Source organism: Periophthalmus magnuspinnatus, chromosome 24 (assembly GCF_009829125.3).
Source record: "Periophthalmus magnuspinnatus isolate fPerMag1 chromosome 24, fPerMag1.2.pri, whole genome shotgun sequence".
NCBI classification, from domain to species: Eukaryota; Metazoa; Chordata; class Actinopteri; order Gobiiformes; family Gobiidae; genus Periophthalmus; species Periophthalmus magnuspinnatus.
Genome location: NC_047149.1, coordinates 12,209,836 through 12,234,242, shown reverse-complemented (window position 1 = coordinate 12,234,242; position 24,407 = coordinate 12,209,836). Strand labels below are relative to the sequence as shown.

General features: G+C 39.8%; 1 protein-coding gene across 1 annotated transcript in view; it reads right to left on the bottom strand.

Annotated features, from left to right (window-relative positions):
• Nucleotides 1-24,407, bottom strand: part of tbc1d32 (TBC1 domain family, member 32) — a 47,048-nt gene that overhangs the window by 3,905 nt on the left and 18,736 nt on the right. The window contains exons 25-33 of the mRNA XM_055232325.1: nt 23,432-23,540; nt 17,048-17,141; nt 16,847-16,969; nt 14,423-14,506; nt 10,455-10,524; nt 9,325-9,440; nt 7,784-7,938; nt 5,848-5,988; nt 1,996-2,184 (exon numbers count right to left, since the gene is read on the bottom strand). Of these exons, the coding sequence (XP_055088300.1) occupies nt 1,996-2,184; nt 5,848-5,988; nt 7,784-7,938; nt 9,325-9,440; nt 10,455-10,524; nt 14,423-14,506; nt 16,847-16,969; nt 17,048-17,141; nt 23,432-23,540 (1,081 nt within the window). The remainder of the gene's footprint in view (nt 1-1,995; nt 2,185-5,847; nt 5,989-7,783; nt 7,939-9,324; nt 9,441-10,454; nt 10,525-14,422; nt 14,507-16,846; nt 16,970-17,047; nt 17,142-23,431; nt 23,541-24,407) is intronic.

Below are 24,407 nucleotides of genomic sequence, written 5' to 3'. Positions count from 1 at the left end.
TAATGAGGATGGGACCATGGCTCACTTACGCTATTTAATGTTATTTCAGATTTCAGATATGAGGCCTCAGGATTTCATTCAAGTTAACTTAATGCAATGACCATGCTTTGCGGCGTGTAGTTCCAAAATAGAAACTTGCAACACTTCATCGTGACTAATAGTTACTAATAGCCTTAATGAATACCCCGACTCCAAAAGCCTTACTTACTGAGTCTGAATCATTCTTAATAAATCATTAAGGCCAGTGAAAGTGTAGTTATTGCAATAAGACAGCAAGATCCTGACTGCTCTGGTTGCTGAAATATGACATATCTTCTTTTCGTTTCTGTGGGATCAAACAGATGCCTGCCCTGCCAAAGGGGGCGACCACGACAGTGCGTTAAAAAGACGTGAAACCTATTTTTATTTTACTTTACAAACTCTTAGCCCAAAAGGTTTAAATGATGAATTGTTGTTTAATGTAATGTTATGATGATGAAGTGTTGTAATGAAGAGCATACATTTATTTGCCCTCTCTCTGAGCCGTGAGGGAGGTTAATGTAAATGCTGCGATGCACCACTTATTTTGTTAAAAAATGTCAGAATAATAAAATGCAACTTTTACCTTTTTAATGGTGATAATAATCCTTATGTATGTCTAATTATCCATGTGTTTTAACTCACAAGACTGGTACAAATTGAATTATGTACAAAATTGTGGTTACACTGGGGTCTAATTGTAAATGTATTTTCTCACTGTTGTGATTGGTTGATTATTCTTAAGACTTCTCTCTTAAGAGTAATCAACCAATCACAACTTAACTTAACTTATATAAGGGAACTGGAAGTCCTCATTCCCAAGGAAGGTCAGAGGGACTGAAGCGTTGTACTAATAAAAGTGAACCAAGAGTGAGACAGTGTGAGGGAGTCTTCTTAACAACCTTTTCAGCTAAGTGCCTCTCCTCCAATGCACCTGTCGCCCAGTGAAGTGTGCAGAGTCTACACAGAAATGAGACTCAGAGCGGCAAATACTAAAGTTAAACTTATAACACATGCTAATGTTTTATAAGTCAATGTTTTATAATATAAAATCTGTTTGCTATGTAATATGTAATGTGTATTTTAGTATGTCTTGATCAACAATAAAGATGATTTGAATAGACTTTGTATAATCTCTTTTGGGAAAACATTTTACATAAAAGCAAAACATTTTAAAGAGGAAGAAGTTCCTACCATATTACAATAAATCATAGGATAAGTGCAAATTTTATTACATTTACTACATTATTGTGCTTGTATTTTCAGTACAAACCAGAAGGTGGAAACAAACAAAAGTGTAACTGTTATAATTTTCCTCGTGTTCATTTACTTGTACTATTGATCTACGCAGCTTGAAAGCTGAAGATCTCCACTGTGGGACAAATAAAGGATTATTTTCTTTTATATTGCTTTGTAAATCAAGCCCTAAGTGTGGAACGGCTTTGCTTCTTGTCTTGTCTCAGTTGGCCCGTTAAAAGTCAATGTAGCAACTTTATACAACATTACAAGTGTTTGCACAGGCTATTAGGTAAAATAAAAGTTTTGTTTTATGATGAGGCTCCTACTGTTGTTATGATACTAAAATGTCAAACTTGATTTCTATACCAAGATAAAGGCTATGACCAAAACAGTCCTTTTTAGACAATAGAATACAACATTCAGCACATGATTAAGTGATACTACATTTGCTTTTTTACACTTGTTGGTGAAAAATTACGTTGGTTCAGCCTGTGTATTTCTAGTAAATAGTAATAAAAAGAGGTTCTTTACTTGTGCCATATTGTCTTATGCTAGTTCTGATATCGATCAAAACCTTTCTAAACCCACTCAGGAAACATGCAACTTTGTCCCATTTATGTGTGATCTTTTTCCAGTATTGATAGAAGTTCAAATTAATATCTTGTTTTGACACTTGTTTTAGTTCGATTAGTATTTGAGTATGTATTTTTGCCAATCCTACAGGCTACAGTGGCATACCTTGAGAAAGACCTGCAGCTCTTGGGACTGTGTCTGCTGCAGGATGGCTGGCTGCAGGTGCTTGAAGAGGGCCACACACATGTAGACCTGGTAGTCAGCTCCCATCAGCACACACGTGGAGAGGTAGTGCACAATCTCAGGCCAGTCCAGGTAGTTCCACAAACACTGCGTCAGCCAGTGGATACACATCTGAGGAGGGCGAAAGCAGTAATGCCATTAACCCAACACGGACAGAAAATCTTGTTATAAATTAATACCATACTGTGGAACATTCCAGGCAAAATGGTATTATTTTCATGAGACAAGCAGGTGATGAACCCTCCACTACAACTTTCCCAGGGCACCTTTAAATGAATTATTGCAATATGTTTTTGTACATAGTTTCATTTCCAATAATACAATATTTATTTGCAACAAAAGAAATGTATGAACTATACTTAAAAGCCAAAAAAGAAGATTAGAATCTAAGAGTCTAAGATTAAAATAAAACTAGCCAAATATTTGACTGCAAATTCTAAAATAGTATGTGGGTAACAGTTGAAATTCAAAGCCAGATAAATAAGTGCCAGGGAATATGGGAAAAATGCATATTGTTGTATTTTTTCTGAATAAAAACAAATACCTGGACTTCAATATTACTGTCACAAATATAAAGAAGAGAAAGTTTTAATCAGTACCCAAAACTCGCTTTTACTGACAGAGGGATGGCCATAGACCTGTTAATTAAAAAGTCCCATGCATATCATTGATTATTTGAAATAACTAATTTGATTTGACTTGATTAAAACTCTATTCATTGCACTGCCCCTACTGTAAATTGCCATGATGGTCTTCATTTGTTAGCCACAAAGAGTTCCTGATTGGACCTTTACTTTGGAGTCTATCATATATTTACTTAATTTGACTCATTTGTTTCACCAGGCCTTTGTAAAATGACAGTGTGGAAACAAGATAAAAAAGTGCTAAATCTCTCTGGTGTTTGGTATTGAGGTGGGACTCGGGGACACTGACTAGAGCAGATGCATGCTAATGTTTATTTGTGCAGCTGATGATGTGTTGATGTGTGATATTAATGAGGCAGCTGCTTCCCAATAGTTTCCAGCTAAAATAAATGAAGCTATAAAAATATTTCACAGCCAGAGTCAGATATGAATTACATTTTAATGCTTAGGTTCTTGTCAAACGGGCTCCTGATCCTTGTAAAAAACACGAATATTCATGTATTAGTTTGTGAGTAGTTTTTTCAAAATGTAAATCAATTAAACCAATAACTGTTATGACCAGTGTTGAAACAATTGATGTCCTCCCCTAAAATACTGACTTAAGAAGATAAAATTTAACTCAGACTTTAGCCTTGTTTCTGACACAACCTCACAATTCATACATTTTCAGACCTGAACTATTAAACAGAATGCATTTTATTGATGGGCAAGATTCACCAATACAATACAGGTATCAGTATTGGTTACGATCCAAGCAGGAAGCTAGATTGACTGTAGTTGTAGTGTAAGTCTTATGTTGAACATCTTATAATATTTAAACTGATATACAAAGCTGTTCTGTATTAAGTAATTAACCAATTAAAACTGCTCAAAAAGTAACTACAGATGGGCAGTTGAGCCTTTTTATCAGTTAACTGTGTTTTAACTTTCAAGGAAATAAATGCTATTTTTAGACAATTAAAACCAAAGTATTGATATCAGTATTGCTAACTGGAAACGCTGAATCAGTACATCTCAAATTCACTGTCAGGGAATTTCAGCAAATCTTCTGCTACACAACTTATCACTGCCTATTTTGAATATCAGTGCACAAAAAGAATCATTCATCATATGTTTAATCTCAGTTTCATTTTTTCTCAGTTGAGAGTGAAAACAGGCGACTATAATACACTTAAAGAAGAGGTGACCTGAATGTAAAATCCACCTGGGAGAGTGAAGGTTCACTGCGTCTGATGAAATGCAATATTTTATAAGGCTCTCCTGTCGCAGTGCATTATGGGAGACCCTAACTGTCAACACCGCAAAGCCTGGATCAAATAAGGAAAGTTTCAAAGTAAGAATTGTTCATTTTTACTTTGTTGATAATGGAGAAGTCATTGTCAAAAGAATTGAAAGCACCGGAGTCAAGAGCCAACTTTAAAGAGGAGGAAATAGACTGGAGGGTTTTGAACTGACAGAAGGTAACCATGAAAGACAATGTGAAATGTGGAATTTGTAATTTAGGTTTATTTTTTTTTAGAATTGATACTTTGCAGCTGATGTCATCAACATTCCCTCAAGGTGTGATGCTAACTAAAGGCACTACTCTGTCTGAAGCTGTTAGAGTTTAATCTGAGATTTGTTTTAAGTGACTTAGCTGGAACTACAACAGGATCAGATTATGCAAAGTATGAATAGGTACACATACTTTTTGCTATGTGACTTTCAGTGTTCACGGATCACGATTACAAGTGGCCGAAATGGGTTTCCTCTGCAGGGTGGCATGGTGCTCCCTTAGCGATAGGGTGAGGAGTTCGGTCATACGGGAGGAGCTCGAAGGAGAGCCACTGCTCCTCCATGTCGAGAGGAGCCAGCGGAGGGGACTCGGGCATCTGTTCAGGATGCCTCCTGGACGCCTCCCTAGGGAGATGTTCCGGGCATGTCCCACTGGTAGGAGGCCCAGGAGAAGATCCAGGACACACTGGAGGGCATATGCCTCTCAGCTGGCCTGGGAACGCCTTGGGGTTTTGTTTGTTTATTTTGTTTAGCGGTGGGTGGCATGAACAATTAGCACTTAATTGTAAATTATTTAATAGACTATTTGTTCAAGGCCAGTATTACTTTATGCTACCTAAATGCATTGCAATTCACAAATGATTGATTCATAGCTTTTCACAACAAAATGGAAAAAATTATGAATCTTAACAAATGAGACGATTAGTTTCACAAATTAAGAGTGAAAAAGACTATTTTGAAAGCTACAATTTACAAATAGAAAACCAATTGTCAGTATCATTCACTTGGATCGGAGGAAGCTAATTTTAGCTGCCTGACATTTAGCCATCTGACAAATTGACTAAACACCTGATTACGATTCTCACTACAACACCAGCGAAATGTTATTGAGTGTGAAATGTCACTAGTAAAACTGACATAATCTTATGCTTATCTGAGTCTGTCACTCCAAAACCTTTAGCGATATCTCTCACCACCTAAAACTACTATACAAAATGTTGAAACTGCAGTGGTAGAACTGTCACGATAGTTACTATATCAGTTTACTGTTCAATAAATGATAGATATGGAACAATCATTTTTGAGGGTCAATGTTTATCATGGGAATTTTTTTTTTTTACTAATGGGGAACGTTTTGTTTTTCTGTAGCAAGATTTGAATTGTAGAGGGCTCAATAAATCAATAAATAATAACTTCTATGGCTCATTACAGATACAAAACTACTAACATTATATATATATATATATATATATATATATATATATATATATATTTATTTATTTATTTATTTATTTATTTATTTATTTATTTATTTATTTATTTATTTATTTATTTATTTATTTATTTACAACATTGTATATTTAGAATAGTATTTTTGATAATCCTGCTATATCGTGTCAGTGGCATAAATTAGTATTAGTATGGTAAGTTCCCACATGCAGAAATATAACAAAACCAAGGAAACAAAAGTACACAACAGACATGCTGTCCCTTATTTAGTGCTCTATCGAAAAGCTGTTAACATTGTTAATTGTTAGTGCCCCTTTATTTAACTATTATTGGATAACTGAATTTATCCTACAAAATGTACATCAATTGAAGTTCAGGTTTTTAGTATTTGGAGGAACTACTCTACCTGAGATGGGGTGAATCCAGATATCCTGAAGGCTGAGTGGACCAGGGGGAGCTCAGACTTCAGTAGCATCTCTACATAGTGTGCAGTGCACCAGTACACCGGACCAATCCCAGACTCAGCCACAGCCAGAGGAACATGGACCTGTCAGAATAACAGTGCAGGTGAAGAACATGAGACTAAAGCAATGTGGAAAAGTTTTACACAAACCCAAACGTGTGAAAAACTTTTAATTATGCTTTATAACACTTTTATGTCACATTGGTTAAAAAAAAAGCTGTAATTTTAAAGGCCCCGTTTAGAGCTAAATTTGTCTTGCCAAAGGACAGATGTTTTCTATGAGCAGTTTTTGATGTCAAAACAAGCAGCATCTAATTAGTATTTTATTTTCCGATAATTGTAAGTATGTGTTAGCATGCTAGTTGCTGTTAGTTTCACTGCATGTCAAAACTCAGCACTGGTCTCTGTCAAGAATAATTATGATGCTTGGAATGTATAAGGTAAGTGAGGATTAACGCTGGACAACTGCAAACCATTTAAAATGAACTAGTGATGTTTATTGTTTTAAGATGGTATAAATCAGGTACAGTACTTTTAAAGTAATCTCTAGTTGTGCACTATTGTTTTTTTTCAAATCTTTTCAAATTTATAGTTATAATCTCACAGAAACCCCAAAAAGCTTAACACTGTTTGTATGAATGACAGTTTTGTTTACCTTACTAAATTGTATTTTGAAATCATTCCAGGCCATTCTACTCTGTGATATTGACAAAGTTGACTATGTTGCAGAAAATTGTGAGGAAACGGCATTCATCTGGATCAAACACACAGCAGGCTCCAAACACACAAGTTCAATTGAGTTGTAATTGGCTTTGATGAAAGACCATGAGATGACAGGTTGGTGCGGTGAAAGCAAAACTTCATCTGGCGCCTTACAACTCCCCTGCAATTTGGATCGATTGAAACTAGACTTCAGTTCGTCCAAGGGGAAAAAAGTAAAATGCTTTTATATTGCGTTGCCTTGTCTGTTTATCTCTTTAACTCATCTTCCTCAAATTACACATGGATATCTGGAAGCTGTTACTAGCTCCACTGAATAGTTGTGTAATGATAAAGGAAGGCTAAAATAAATGCTATTATGTAAATACCAACTGCATTTGAAGTTTATGTGAATTAAAATTTTATGTATGCTATTTCAAAAGGCGAAAATAACTCCACAGACATCAAAGAGCAACACATATTTAGCCCAAATGAGAAAAGTCCACTTAACAATCTCACCAGAGGATCTGAGGCTGAGACAAAGAAAAGAAGAGGATTAAGCTTGTTACTGAGAACCCTACCATTAAAAAACTGCAAAGATGAGTCAATATAAGATATTCTTATATTGTGGAATAGATGTTTTGTATATTTGCATTAAATAATTCTATAGCAATTGGTGAACAAAGTTTGTTCTTGCCATTACATTGTCTGTTTACAACAAGAAGGGCATGGGTATTAAATTCCCCAGGTTAAAGAACAAATATAATGCTTTTTAAAAAAAATGTGCTCTTGTGTACTTGTGATTTGGCCTTTTCATCTATTAGAACTTAAAATAACATCTATCTTCAGACAAAAGACAGCTTGTTTCTATAGATGCGCTCTCAATACTGACTTTTACCTACGACGTAATGATCCTAGGAAATTCAAAATTGCGTGTTTTTTGAGAGTTACTAAACAAAATTCATCAAACAAGCGTGAATGTAACAAACTCCAGCTACATTTTGAATGAGAGAACAATGTAAACATGATTAAAAGCTCATATCTGTTCTTTAAAAGCATTGCCCTTTTTTATGAGAAATATGTTTTTTACAACATGGCACAGTTCACACTATTGATATTTAGACATAAAACAGTGACAGAACTCTGACTAAAGCTTGTGTGTGTTTAATGTAGTACTCACTGAAGCATGTATCCTGGCTGGCCATATAAAGGCTGAGACCAGCAGAGATGAGAGGTCCAGTAACAGGCGCAGTGCACGGTCCATGTCCCCCTTCATCACAAGGAACACTGTGGAGCTCAGCCAGTCGTATCCTGGGTAGCTATCCTGCAGACAGACTGAGGGGGGCGCTAAGGAGTCAGGCCAATGAATGACAGGTTATTGTACTTACTTACTATTTACATCTTACTTTTTTCATCAGGAGTCAAGATGTATATTTTTTATAATTTACTAATGATATGAAACTTTTTTTTGTATAAGCACAGTCATAAAAGTCCATGCACTTTTAGTTATAGTTAAGCAGTTATAAAGCTATTTATCAAAAAAACATTTCCTGCCCTTTATCTAAAGTACAGCTTTTGACTGATGTTTCTTACCTCAAACTCACTTTACTCACATTATGCCAAAGCCCGCAGCAGTATTTTAATTTTAATTTATACAGTTTTATAATTCAAGATCTGCTGTCAGTATGTAACAGCGCTAATATGCAGGTGTCAGGAGAACTGAAGAGCAATTAACTCAAAGTGAAAGACAATATGGCCCAATTTCAGAAAACAACCCTAGGCTATCAACATTTTCAGAGCTTTCAAAGAGGATGTCTTTTTTTTTCCTTTTGTTTAAATAGATCCATAGGAGCCTAAAACCACAGTTGATGCTCAGTAGCAAGACTAGTGGCAACCAACTTTATGTAACAACTATGTAAGTTAAGGCTGAGATCTGAGAGCAGCAATGCGAGGAAGAGATGTCTTGCATGTTGAGTTACAGTTCAGAAAGAAAATGGATACTCCAGCAAATAAAACATTTTGTCTCGTGTGTCTCGTTCACACGGGCTTATGACAATAACTCAAAAAATTGAGAGGTTCTTATGAAATAAGGACAAGAAAAATACTTTATGCATCCAGTGAGAATTAGATGTGGACAGAATGTGATAACAATAACATGACAAATGTGATTACTACTGTTTGAAAATTATGATCTGTCAAATGTAGGCACGGGATAATAATATTGAAATGTTGTGTCAGGATTATCATGTCCAAAATACTTGTACAGTGCAATACAGTTTAAAATGTTATGGATATTCATATTTATAATTTTAAAATTGTGAATAAGTTCCATGTTTTAAATTACACCTTTATTAAAGTTAAAACAACAACAACAACATAGAAAAGAACATCATGAATAAGTAGCTTTTTTCTGGTCTGGTTTGGTGATTATCATGAGTATACAAACTGTTACATCCTAAGGCAGATAGAGAAGGATTTTCTTTTCTTGTTTCATTCTTTATTTTCATTTTTTTTATCTTGTCTTTGATAATATCCAAATAACAGTCCCTTAGAGACCCAGAGTGCAATCATAGTTTGGACGTAAAACAGTTAATGCATTTCCTCTGGGTTTAAAGGGCCTCTCATCTAACACTTGACTCAAGGCCCTCAGCAGAAGTGATGCAGCAGTGATTACATTTTACCTGTGTTTCCCAAAGGCGTGCAAGTGATGTGAAAGGATACTGAGGCGTGAAGTGCTTTTCACTCTGTGAGAGCTCAAAAAGACCTTCATGTGTTTCATCAGCAGCGTCAGATCAGCCCCTGCGTCATCTCTGAGCAGCTTCAGGAAGCAGCCATATCTGTGGACACAACAGTCAGGTGCTTGTTGTCACTGGCTTACATAATGTTTGGGGAGTTTACAGTAGATGGCTTCAATCAGCAAGCAATAATTACTATTATGGGATGGTTATGTAGATTCTGATGACTAGAACAAACACTGAGAATGTTTTTTTTTTTTTTAAGTTAGTAGTAGTAGTAGTAGTAGTAGTGGTGAGTAGAAGTTTTGATCTTGGGCTACAATGAGCTATTTACTGACCATCTTACAGACATTTTTACAGTATCTACATTCCAACTTATAATTTATATAGTTTAATATGACAAAAATATATTCAAACTAAACAACACATACAGTATAGTTCATTAGAAACTGAAACTGCACAGAGGATTTTGGTATTGCATGTCATATTTTTCAGGGTGTTGTAAATAAGCTGTTGACACTGCTTGGTGATTAACATCCCTTGATTTTATGCTGTTAATGTCTACTTTACTGACTGTGTATAGGCCTATACAAGATACAAACATATATATATATATATAGAAAAAGTAATGTCAGGACTGATCCAATTCAGCAGGCCTGCGAAGTCATGGAATAATTATAAATTCATATACCACAACTTTTAATCCTAAACGGCATGCACAGTTTGTGCATGTGGCACTTTTCTCAGCTGTGATTACTGTAAAAATGCAAACCTGACACTCTGCAGAAGCCAAGTCAGCAGCTTGAAACAGCTTTTAGAAAGAAACTTATATTTACTTACTGAGATGTAGCAGCACCACTGAACTGAGTAAGAAAAAATGATTCTGTGATCATTTTCTAAAATGTGTGTTGACAGGCTTTGCTTTATATGAGATGGGTAGTGATTGCATAGAATTAGCTCTTTGTTTTGCATTTGTATCTATTTTGGTTGGTGAGATGGTATTTGTCATTCTAAATATTGCATGTAGCTTTGGTCTTACCTTTACTGCAGATGTCCCAGAAGGCCATTGTAGTAATTTAATATCATTTATGCTCCATAAACTAACATGGCGCTTACCTGAGACAGATGTTGATCCCCAGCTCCTCCACTGACAGCAGAGCAGCACTCGTCACAGTTTTCTCATCGGCTATAAAACAAACCAACATGTGTTTAATGGACAATGTGCCAATAACCTCACACATACTACCGCCTTTAAGGGTGGGGAAAAGTGCTAAATTATTTCTAATGGGCATATTAACAGGGGAACAAGAAATACCATTCCCTAGTGCACTGAAGCACTACAGATGTGATGTCATTTAGCAGTGGTTAGCAGCTGTTCAGTGTGGAGTTTACTTGTGATGTAGGTAATAACACGGTATCAAGGTGACTCTGGGAATTCCTATTAACACATGTGTTATACCCAGTTACAAGCACATTGGACAATAAAATGGAAAGGATTTAGGAGGAGAGTGAAAGCGACAATACAGTACAATACAATACAAAAAGTGTAGTTACCAGGAGCTACCAGGATGCAGAATTTCCAACTGTTAAACCCCACAAGACAGGCCATCACTCAGTCTATCTTATTTATTAGTTAATTTTGAGAGAGACAGTGCACATTTTTGTACATGTGCTAGCATTAGCTGTACACCTACTTTTCAACTTTATCCAGGCAAGGTGTAAATTGCAGATAATATAACAAACCAACTCATTGCAAATAATAAAAGGTCCATGTCAAGTTCAGCTGTCAAGAAGGTCTGGATTTGGGAAAACAAGATACATTTAATAGTTATCTAAGTAAAAGTAAGAATTGATACTGAAATATTTTGGTACAGAGGTATTCCTATTGTATATAAGCAGAATTTCCTTTTAGCCAGTGTTTTGTGTAATATTACCAACTAAACAATCAAAGTTTACTAGTTCTACCATTGTGAAATTAAAAACAAATGAAGAAAAATTTTAAACTGTGACTGGTTCTTTCAAGTGTTACATTTTGGCAGCTCAGAGAGATCTGAGACTTCCACGGTTTGTTGAAAAATATTCCAAGAAGTCTAGTAATTAATCTAAGAGATATCATGGTAGCATCAGCTGCAAGAACAAACTTCCAATCCAGTGAGTTAACTGGCATCAAGATATTTCATGGGAATATTAAAATGTCACCCATAATCTATAAAGCATAGTGATAATTCAACATTGTTAACATCCACAAATCAGCGTGGCGTAATTACAGCCCATTATATCTTGGACTCTTTATGAAAATCAGACTTTGATGAGGTCACAAGCCATGGCCAGACAACACGGCATTTTCTCTGGCCCTTATTTCGAACATATTAACATCTATAAAAACCCCTCGCTGATAGCAATTACTGTCTAATGGAGATAAATGCTACCTCGTTATATTCTTTCCCTCCCAGAACCATTCATTTTTGTCCCCGCTGCACTGTTTTTGCATCATAACTATGAACATAATCATTTAAGGTGGCATGTGCAATGCATCTCTGAGGTTATTTGTGACTCTATGCTCTCATTTGCTTTGAAAAACAACCCTGGTTTTAATGAGAAATATTACAGCAATGCACCATATTGCTTTAGTTTGAATATTACATGGAGTACCCCGATAGGAAATAGAAAGGACTCAAACCATTTATTAGGTAAATTAGAATAGGTCTGTGATGTGAATGGACATGCATAGATCTACAAAAACTAAGGACGAGTTTTGTTCTAGATTAATGATACATAACTAATGTTTGGGACTGTTGGACTTGACCATTTGTCCTAAACATTGGTGCCATAGAACAGTCTTCGAGTCCTTAAATGTGCACTATGTAACTTTTCACTTGCTTGCCTACATGGTGATGTTACTGCTTTGCATCCACAGTATGGCATTCCATGGAGACAAGATGGTGGCACAGAGTTACTAGTCAGATCTATGGAGAAGTGATGCATGGAACATAGACAAAGCAATAACATCTCCATAGAGACAAGTTACAAGTATAAGTGTGTATTTTTAGCCATTCAAGTCCATGGTTAGAACTAGATTCGGGATGGTGAAATAATAATAGCACATTATCTGAAAAAAGCCCAAAGAATTTAAATGTATATCTGCTCCAAAAGTGTGGAAAGATATGCAAAACATATTTTAATATTTCAAAAAGGCCGTATAATTTGAGAGGGAGCACAGATCTTGACGTGACCCATTAAGATGTAAAAGTCTCTCTCTCCTTTTTCATGACCACCCAATTTCAGCAGCAGAACTAAATGAGATGGTTGGACGTGTGCCTGGGGGCCTGAAGACTGGAGATACAAGTCTGAAGAGTAGACTGACAGAGGTTAATACTTAGCAAATGAGTGGGCTCTTTCTTCACAATGGGAGCACTCCACTAGGGCAGAGAGGCTGAGACTGTAGCCCACGTCACTCAAAGCTTCTCCCCCGCGCGCTCCCCCAGTGCATTGTGGGAAACGACAAGAAGAGCCCTGACAGCTGCCTGGTCGCCTCTCTGACTCTTCAGTGGGAGGAATATTAAAAGGCAGAATGGCAGACGGAGAGCAACGAAAGTGAAAAAGGAAAAAAGGAATCTACAGTAGCAGCTTCAAGATTTACAAGTATGAGGCAACTTTACAGATGGAAGAGGAAATGTTGTATTTGGTGATTTAGACAACAGCTGCTGTGTATGAATATTGACAAGGAGGAATGAAATATTGTTGTCAGAATTAAAATCTTTGTTGCTTCTAATCATCTTGAAGCCTGCAATCTTACTGTTTTAACAAAGATACAACAGTCACAACTGAACCTGAGTTTCCAGTCCCTTAACCTGCCAGCGGCTGCACTAGCACTAAATAGTACTGGGTTTTACTACTACTTTAGTGCTGTACACTACAAAAAATAAATAATAAATATATAAAGTAAAACATAAAAAAATATAAAAACTAATACATAATAAAATAAATCAGTAAGACCGGTTAATGACGTAATCACATAGTACTTTTTAATTATACCATGCAAGTAGTTTCTAATGTTAAATTGATGATTACGGAACTTCTAACTTTAAAATCAAAGATTAAATGACAGTAGTGTAACATTCACATTATGCCCTGTATTACTGTGTTATGTAAATAGATACAATTAGACTTGACTTTATCATCAGGGCACACCTGCTGTTAAGTCTTAATGATAAAATACTAATCACCACTAAATGTGACTACAGGAGATGTAAAGAAATGTCAGCTCATTTAAGATGTGTTTTCCCGTCATCGCGCTCCGTTGTGATTGCATAGATATTTCGGCCGCATATTAACATGAAAATATGTATTAGCCTTTTAAAAGAGGAAGTGTTTACTTGATGTTTACTAATTAGCAGATTTCCATTCTCGCGCCCATCAGCCTGACTCAGATGTTTATCCTACTGGCAAATAAACAAACCATCCAGTTTTATGGGACTTGGCTAAATAAGAACTTTTAGGCTCTTCGGAGATATATAACATTTATGATTTTGAGAGTACAAGCTACTTTACACCAAGTTTATGCAATTTTACGAGGGCCAAATAACATCTAAAAGTGTTTTTAAGATGTACAGCAATAGTGAGGGCAGTAATAGCAGCAGAAGCTGCTAAAGTAGTAGTGTTACAGGAAATATATGATTGAAAACTTAACAGAAATAAGAACAAAGAAATAATCTGATTAACAATGTTGCTCCTACTTTGTGAACTAAACTAATTTGTACTTAAATAGTCCACTGAATGTAACTAGGGAAGTATCAGGTAGGAAAAGAAAAACATTTAAACTGTGGATTTGGATTTGATAAATAATACAACTTTTGCACATCTAATTAGCCACCAATTAGAGGACTTGAAAGTAATGTCCTGCTCTCCTGAAGAGCCCATTCGTGAGTAAAACTAGTAATTATTCCAATTCAAATTGAACAGCTTTTAACAAGATCAGAGATGTGTGGTGTTGAATAAAATTTGAATGCAATGTGGCCTTGTTTGTTGTAAGCATAATTAAGTACACTGTGTTTTTATTTAAGAAAAAAGGTTTCTTAACTTACCTCTGTACAAAGCCTGAGGAAAGAAGCATTCAGAGTATGCGTTGGACAAACGAGAAACGATCATTTCCAGAAGATCAGCCAATACTGAAGAGACAAAATAAGTAGAACACATTTATACACTGTCGGTTCAAACACTTTTTAATGTTATTGAAGTTTCCTTTTTTCAAAATTTGACTTAACTTCCAAATCTAACTGTCCTATTTATTCATCATTCTAAAACCCATGCATACCCAGCTGAATTCATGCATTAACAAACTGAGCTTACGTCCCATTACAATACTAAAAGATAGGCCGCTGTGCTGAGACAAGTAATGGTTCTTGTGCAGTGAGACTTGGGTATTTCTGTCTCCATCTGTGGACAATGTTCACATCCGTTTATGACCTGCCTGCTCCTGAGCGGGCCCTGATGGTGTTGTATCGTGCTGCAGTGTAAGCAAAGCATGTAGCCATTGGGGGCACTACAACTGTACATAAAAAAGGTAGAGAATGAATAAAAGAGAAGGCTACTCATCATGAGTTTTATAATTATTCAACAGAGTAATCTGCTGTTTATTATTGAGATAACTGGATTATAATTACTTTTTAAAGATGACATAACACAGATGCAACATAGTTACAATGGCAAGTTTCTATAATATAACAAATATCACATTTATTTCTGTCATTGTAGTAAGCTTCAACTATTACATGTAATTTGCTTGACAGAATAGGAGCAAGACACTTTACAAGTGGTGTGGTCTCTACCAGAAAAGTTACATAGTGGACATTTAAACAGCCTCTTGGCCATAAACTTTTCACTTCCAAGGCGAAAGCACCGCTCCCCGTTCCTTAAAAGTCCTATAATAATCTTTTTGGATAGCTTTTTGATAAACTTTTTCCATTTCTATGTAGCACCAGATGATGCTTATTAAACTGCTCTTTCCAGTCGGTTGCGTTGAAGAGGACACTCATGACACATTTCTGCTGTTTATTTTTGTAGTAAGGTATTAAATTTTCCACCAAGTATGATGGATTTCATATAAACTTATCTATTCATGAGTTACAAAAAATTGTAATTTGTCTCCGTTGCTCCAAAAATTCTTGTAGTTACTGACTCATTCTACTCATTCTTAACTAGATCTGATCTAGCCAGGACAAGACCCAACTAAATGAGTCTCATTGGTATTCTGTTAAGGCGAACCAATTAAGCCATCATTACTGACAAGATGGAGGGGTATTGAACACTTGAGCATTTCTAATCATGATCGCCTCATACTGTACTATGGTTAATCACTTTCATTTTGCTGCTGAAAAGAAGCTTGTCAAAGATACAAGTGAAAATCAGAGCCAATAAAATGCTTCGGAAATTGCTTGTTTGGTAGTCGACACATAGAATCTACTTATAATATTAACAAATGATGGCAAAGTAATTTTTAGAATTTAAATGAAGACTTAACAAATATCTGTGTATCGTTTAGTGAAAGGTCTTAAATGAGCACAGAGCTTGCGTTGAGTCCATAAAAGATGTAATCACGCTACAGTACATGCATTAATGATGTTATTCCCAACACGATCCAATCTAGATGCATTTTGAATAGGGATCATTAGAAAAAATAGAAGAATGTAAAATGGAACTGATGATAGGTGCTTCAAAAATTCATGAATATAGAATGTAGCAAACACAGTATGAAGAGGCAGGTGGCTTTATTTACTGAAATATAATATAATCCCTGTGGCTCTTTCATTCCTGTTGTTATCACAGTGAATATTAAGCCCTCAAAAGGAAAGAAATTGCTTTTTATATCTTTACTTCAAATCGACTTAAAAAAATGAAAAGACGAAGAAGAATACAAGAATTTATAAGAATTTAAATAGAAAAGTTTGTTTACATCAGAGGGAGAGCTAATATATGTTTTGGAGATAAAATCAGAGAAGGTTAAAAACACTGTACCTGATTTTTACAATCTTAAAAAGGTGAAAAAACAGAACTACTTCACTTATGCATTCAGATCATCCTAATTAATTTCAGTTTTTCTTCTCACAACTTTCAGAGACCAGAGCAGAGATTTGCCATAACTGTAAAGCGAACAATGACTAGAATGCTAGCTTGCACTTCCTGATTATCAGCAGCTGAAATATTTTACCTCAAGAGCTGCTTATACAACAACAACAGCTCTAGTGGAGGAAGACGCATTTTGCAACATGGAGAGGGAGACTAAAGAGGAGATTTAAGTATTTAATGAAAGTTGTGGTGACAAGCTCAAAAAAAGTATTTGACAGATGGAACTTTGATTGAGAACAAGTGTTTTTGCGGTATGGATAAATGAGCCTACAGACAAATAAACCAATGTATGTATTTAAGATTTTTTAATGAAATGTTTATGTTGATACCTACTATAAGGAAATGTATGAAGTGTTGTACCGTAGCATCTGATAATTTCTTACCCTCTCCAGTTAGCAAAGTGGGTGTCTTTGCCATAATCCTGCGATAGTGACTTCTGCACACCTCCATCCAGCTCTCATCACTAATATCCTCAGCTGACGCCAGGAACGCATTCAGTTCAGGATCTATACAAGACAGAGAAAAATCTATAACCAAAGGACTAAAAATAAACTAATAGGAAATACTAAGCCGATGCTTTATACCTGAATGTATTTGGTCAGTCTCTTTCAACTCCAGAGCGTAGCACTGTGGTACAGGGTAGCAGCTAAACATAGGCCAAGGAAAAGGGTCGTCTCCCTGTTGGAAAGAGTTGTGACTTATATACAACAAATGCAACAGAAAGAAAGTGAGTACATTTGAATTATCTGCAGTTACTTGTTGTTTAGCCCCTCCTTTAGTTGAATGATTTATGAGTTCGCTTTTGAATCACTGCTGCAAGTCTCCAAAGGACTGCATTGTTGGCTGAGAAATGAACATGTCACTAGGTGGATGGGACTGAATTGTTAGCTTTTCTTTGGAATGTAATTATCCCCAAACTGACTGATGACTTGTGTAAACATTTTCATAAATCCTAAAAACAATGTATTGGCAGTCGTTGTGGATAAATTGTACCTAGATTGTCAGTTTGTGTTGTTTTTCCATGTATGACCTTGTTGGACCCAATGCTGCAATTCATCAACAGCCATTGCACTATATAAAGCTTGTCAAAACAGTATAATTATATGATATTTTCTTGTCCTGATTATTTTATCTGGACTACAAAGATTAGGGCATATCTAATACAGTCTTATCCTAGTATTTGCATGTAAATCAAAAGTAATTTTCACACCCCAGAATCAAATCCTTTTCATATCCTTTCTGTGACCTCATCTTAAATTAGTTTCAGAGGAGAGTCTGTAAACAACGGCTAAATAATTGATAACTTTGGACCAAAACATGCTGGTTCAAACAACATTCCAGCAGCTGCTGGAAATCATTAGGGCAACTTCTAATACCAGAAGCCAAAATATATTAAAACATACTAAAAATGGGTCCACTCAACACTAATATATTGGTCATTTTTAACTTTATTTCAACTGAATATTGTGGTTGGTTAGCTTAAAGGTGCATTATGTAACTTTTCTGGTGGAGGGTCTGCCACCCCATTGTCTCCATGAAGATGCTATTGATTTGCCTAGAATGTCTGTCTTGCATCTATCTTGAAAAACATGCATTGCTACTGTGAATGTCACTCACTTCTCCATGAATCTGATCCTGCTTGTTTCCATTGAGACAGATTAAATGTGATGCCTTTTGGTGACAAGCAGGTGGGAGACCCTCCACCTGAAAAGTTACGTCGTGCACCTTTAAAGCGTGACATGTAGAGCTAGAGATTCGCAATGAACAATTTAGACTCACCTTTAAAGATCTCCTAACATTTTTATATGATGAAAAGAAGCCAGTGTATAAGTACCAATGTAATTACAAATGTAAAACAGGGTACCGTATTTTCCCGACTATAAGTCGCACTTTTTTCATATTTTGCCCGGGGTGCGACTTATACTCAAATGCGACTTATATGTGAAATTATTAAAATATATCATTTTACATCTTCGTTATTGTCGCACTGACGACTGCACGAGGGCACTCTAGGCTTGTGTACCAGTATGACAGCCATCTACTTTTGGAGCAGCGCTTTGTCTACTTCTGGAGCAGGCGGAGTTGAAGTGACACAGAGGATGAAGATTTCAGTGGATTTTGTCCTGATCCGCACTGTTCTTGTTCCATGTTTTGTCTCCTGCCCTGTTCTTTCCCTCCCCCACCTGCCGGAGCTGGGCTGAGCTCCTGGCTCCTCCCACGCGCACCTGCAGCTCGTCAGCGCAATTATCTCCACCTGCCGTGGATAAGAGGAGCCAGGACCAGACATTCGGGGCCAGATCGTCTGCGTGTCCATGTGAATATTCCAGCTTGCCTTGTCTTTTTGCAATTTTTGCTTTTTGTATCCTGCTCACTGCATTTTGTATGCCACCCTTCAGATCCGGTTCTCTGGACCATCCCGGCTCCTGCGCTCCCGGCTCCACTCCAGCCCAGCCTCCCCATCCTGATACAGTCTTGTCTCGTCTTGTTCCCCGCACCCTACGTCTCTGGACCCCGCTCCGCACCCTGCTCCCTGTCTTGGCTCTGGTCACCCTGTCTCCATCCCTGTACTCCACATTCCCGGACCCGGCTCCCGCTCTGCTTCCCGCCCCAGTGCTCCCCACACTGTCAGCTCTGCGGCGCCACCCACTTCGCCCCTGGACCCTGGCCCGCACCCCGTCTCCGGTTCCCCGCCAGATCAACTCTTATTATTGAACTCTTATTCACTACTTGTAAATAAACACTGTAAACCTTCTCTGAGTGCTGCATTATTTGGTCTGATTTGCCTGCCATTACGACAGGATTTAGTGATTTGAAATGAGTATACTTGTTAGCTAGTTTTTATGCTTTAGTTATCTGATTATCTGTTACTATCTTACGTTAACATACCAGACACTTATTCAGTTTGCTGTCTATGCTTCATGTAGTTGAATAAATATGTATTATTAATTACCTCTTATTTATTTCCCCTTCATTTATAAGACCATAAAGGTGAGATTTTTTTATTTGGAACAATAGTGTAAATGTTTAGTTTATCTTAAGTCTAGTTAAAGGTCACGAAAACTACTTCCTGTTTTCCGGTTCAGCCTTTTACGCTAATGCAAAGTCCTACCCGACAGAGCGCTATTTTAAGAAAAAACTGTAAAGTTAAGTAAAATATAAAGTTTTCAATTCACCGGTTTGTTTACTAGCAGGCCAAAGTGGTATGTGTATTTTCCAAGCATTCATATGTAATTTTGTGTGTATATGTAATATGAGCCCCTCCCCGAACCGCCACCTTAACGTGGTGGAGGGGTTTGAGCACCCGAATGATCCTGGGAGCTATGTTGTCGGGGGCTTCATGCCCCTGGTAGGGTCACCCATGGCAAACAGGTCCTGGGAGACGGGTCTGACTAAGAGCGGTTCAGAAGCCCCCATGGAAAGTAAAAGATCAAGGCCAGTTACGTCGCCCGGACTGGCGTTACCGGGGCCCCACCCTGGAGCCAGGCCTGGGGTGGGTGCTCGCCAGCGAGCGCCTGGTGGCCGGGCCTTTCCCCACGGGGCCCGGTCGGGCCCAGCCCGAAGGAACGACGTGGGGCCGTCCTCCCATGGACCCACCACCTGCGGGAGGAGCCATGCGGGGCGGGTGCAAAGAGATCCGGGCGGCAGTCGAAGGCGGGGACCCCGACGACCGGATCTCCGGACATGGAGACTAGCTCTGGGGACGTGGAACGTCACCTCGCTGGGGGGGAAGGAGCCTGAGCTTGTGCGGGAGGTTGAGCGTTACCGGCTAGATATAGTCGGCCTCACCTCCACGCACAAGCTCAGGCTCTGGAACCCAACTTCTTGAGAGGGGTTGGACTCTCCATTTCTCTGGCGTTGCCCGCGGGGAGCGGCGGCGAGCTGGTGTGGGCTTGCTCATTGCCCCACAGCTCAGCCGCTGCGTGTTGGGGTTCACTCCGGTGAACGAGAGGGTCGCGTCCCTGCGCCTTCGGGTCGGGGACAGGTCTCTCACTGTTGTGTCGGCCTACGGGCCAAACAGCAGTGCAGAGTACCCGGCCTTCTTGGAGTCCCTGGGAGGGGTACTAGACAGTGCACCAACCGGGGACTCCGTTGTTCTCCTGGGGAACTTCAACGCCCATGTGGGTAACGACAGTGACACTTGGAGGGGCGTGATTGGGAGGAACGGCCTCCCCGATCTGAACCCGAGCGGTGTTTTGTTATTGGACTTCTGTGCTAGTTACAGCTTGTCCATAACAAACACCATGTTCGAGCACAAGGGTGTCCATCGGTGCACATGGCACCAGGACACTCTAGGCCGGAGGTCGATGATCGACTTTGTTGTCGTGTCATCTGACCTCCGACCGCGTGTCTTGGACACTCGGGTGAAGAGAGGGGCTGAGCTGTCAACTGATCACCACCTGGTGGTGAGTTGGATCCGCTGGCGGAGGAGGAAGCCGGACAGACCTGGCAGACCCAAGCGCATTATAAGGGTCTGCTGGGAACGTCTGGCGGAGCCCTCTGTCAGGGGGGTCTTCAACTCCCACCTCCGGGAGAGCTTCTCCCTGATCCCGGGGGAGGTTGGAGACATGGACTCCGAGTGGGCCATGTTCTCCACCTCTATTGTCGATGCGGCTGCTCGTAGCTGTGGTCGTAAGGTCTGTGGTGCTTGTCGCGGCGGCAATCCCCGAACCCGGTGGTGGACACCGGAAGTAAGGGATGCCGTCAAGCTGAAGAAGGAGTCCTATCGAGCCTTGTTGGCTCGTGGGACTCCTGAGGCAGCTGATGAGTACCGGCGGGCCAAGCGTGCCGCGGCTCGGGCAGTCGCAGAGGCAAAAACTCGGGGTTGGGAGAAGTTCGGAGAGGCCATGGAGAAGGACTATCGGACGGCCTCAAAGAGATTCTGGCAAACCGTCCGACGCCTCAGGAGGGGGAAGCAGTGCTTCACCAACACTGTTTACAGTGCGGGTGGAGAGCTGCTGACCTCGACTGAGGATGTTGTCGGGCGGTGGAAGGAATACTTTGAGGATCTCCTCAATCCCACTGTCACGTCTTCCGAGGAGGAAGCAGAAACTGGGGACCCAGAGGCGGACTCGTCCATCACCCTGGCTGAAGTCACTGAGGTGGTTGGCAAGCTCCTCGGTGGCAAGGCTCCGGGGGTGGACGAGATCCGTCCTGAGTACCTCAAGTCTCTGGATGTTGTGGGACTGTCTTGGCTGACACGTCTCTGCAACATCGCGTGGCGGTCAGGGACAGTACCTGTGGAGTGGCAGACCGGGGTGGTGGTCCCTCTGTATAAGAAGGGGGACCGGAGGGTGTGTTCCAATTATAGGGGAATCACACTCCTCAGCCTTCCCGGTAAGGTCTATTCCAGGGTACTGGAGAGGAGAATCCGACCGATAGTCGAACCTCGGATTCAGGAGGAGCAGTGTGGTTTTCGTCCTGGTCGTGGAACACTGGACCAGCTCTATACTCTTCATCGGGTCCTCGAGGGCTCATGGGAGTATGCCCAACCAGTCCACATGTGTTTTGTGGATCTGGAGAAGGCATTCGACCGTGTCCCTCGTGGTGCCCTTTGGGGGGTGCTCTGGGAGTATGGGGTCCGGGGCTCTTTACTAAGGGCTGTCCGGTCCCTGTATGACCGGAGCAGGAGCTGTGTTCGCATTGCCGGCAGTAAGTCAGACCTGTTCCCGGTGCATGTTGGACTCCGCCAGGGCTGCCCTTTGTCACCGGTTCTGTTCATTATATTTATGGACAGAATTTCTAGGCGCAGTCAGGGGCCGGAGGGGGCCTGGTTTGGGAACCACAGGATTTCATCTCTGCTGTTTGCAGATGATGTTGTCCTGATAGCTTCTTCAAGCCAGGACCTGCAGCAGGCACTGGGGCGGTTTGCAGCCGAGTGTGAAGTGGCTGGGATGAGAATCAGCTCCTCCAAATCCGAGGCCATGGTTCTCGACCGGAAAAAGGTGGTTTGCTCTCTCCGGGTGGGTGGTGAGTCTCTGCCCCAAGTGGAGGAGTTCAAGTATCTCGGGGTCTTGTTCACGAGTGAGGGAAGGATGGAGCGGGAGATTGACAGGCGGATCGGTGCAGCGTCTGCAGTGATGCGGTCGCTGTATCGGTCCGTTGTGGTAAAGAAGGAGCTGAGCCCAAAGGCAAAGCTCTCGATTTACCGGTCAATCTACGTTCCTACCCTCACCTATGGTCATGAGCTCTGGGTAATGACCGAAAGAACAAGATCGCTGATACAAGCGGCTGAAATGGGCTTCCTCCGCTGAGTGGCCGGGCGCACCCTTAGGGATAGGGTGAGGAGCTCGGTCACACGGGAGGAGCTCGGAGTAGAGCCGCTGCTCCTACACGTTGAGAGGAACCAGTTGAGGTGGCTCGGGCATCTGCTTAGGATGCCTCCTGGACGCCTCCCTAGGGAGGTGTTCTGGGCATGTCCCACTGGGAGGAGGCCCCGGGGAAGACCCAGGACACGCTGGAGGGACTATGTCTCTCGGCTGGCCTGGGAACGCCTTGGGGTCCCACCGGAGGAGCTGGAGGACGTGTCCGGGGTGAGGGAAGTCTGGGAGTCCCTGCTTAGACTGCTGCCCCCGCGACCCGGCTCCGGATAAGCGGAAGAAAATGGATGGATGGATGGATGGATGTAATATGAGCTTATGTTATATTTTACGTTTGCTAGTTCTACAGTGTGAACTGTGATGAAGTATGACCACAGTAAACATCAGTGAAAAGAACTCTGGTGTCTCTCGTGTTTGTGGACAAGCCTGCCTTTAAAGATAAAATGTCTGTTCTTGGTAATTTTGTAAAATAAATTTCCCCCAAAATGCAATTTATAGTCCAGTGTGAATTATATGTTTTTTTCTTCATTATTATGCATTTTTTTGCTGTTGTGTCTTACACTCTGTAGTGGCGTATAGTCCGGAAGATATGGTACTAACAACTGTTCCACTACGTTTATTGTAGTTTTTTGAATAGTCCAAAGTACTGACCTCTTGTATGGAGCGAGGAGGCAGTTTCCTTTCAGAAGGACCTCCAACTACACTTACACTAACCAGCACGTAATTCCTCTCCACCGATAAACTGTCCAGGATGATCTCCCTGTCAAAAAGACAGAATTTTTATTTATTTTTTGTCAATAATGAAAAATCATAACATTCATAACATATTTATGAAGTTGAGTAATTAAGTTATAATTGTGTTATTCACTGGTACCTGGGCATCTATTCAGAATCTTTGGCAGTTCAAATCAGATATTTTATTATTTGGCAGAATTTAGTCCTGGTTGTATTTAAGTGATAGTGCGGCACAGCAAGTGAATACTATAAACTATAACAGATATTTTGTGCATCTAGTAACTGCACATTACAACAATTGTATGTCTTAACCCTAATAACATATGAAAAACTCAACAACTCCAGGTGAGGTTGTGTTTTGACGACTTTGAGCATCCAGATGCTCAAGTGAAGGAGAAGTGGTTAAAATGAGAATATAGGGTGCCAATGCCAGTGGCCATTACGGGAAGAGAGTAGGAGAAGGGCCAACAGAAGAAAATAGAGGAATAAATCATCACCATCAAGACCTGGCCAACACTCAGACATTTGATGTGGCCTGGCATTTCACAGCCTCTTTACAATTCAGCGCCCGGCTTCAAACTTCTGACAGCCTTCTGAGACAGCCTCTTTAACACCCACTCTCACAAATGCACTCTTCACATTGCCTCCGCTGTCCTTTATTTTATGTGTGACCACCAAGGTAAACAAATAGTATTCTTTCAGCCAAGCAGTGGTTACATTTGAAGTATCATGTGAAGGTTATGGAGGGAGCTTTGAGTGAGAGTTCAATGAGTGAAAATCAAAGAGTTCGAAAAAAATAAAAATGGACACTACTTTTGGTTTACAACAGAGCAGCTGGGCACTTATAGAAAGGGCTTTAAAAGAGGCATTCATTGCTTGTAAAAGTGTCTAT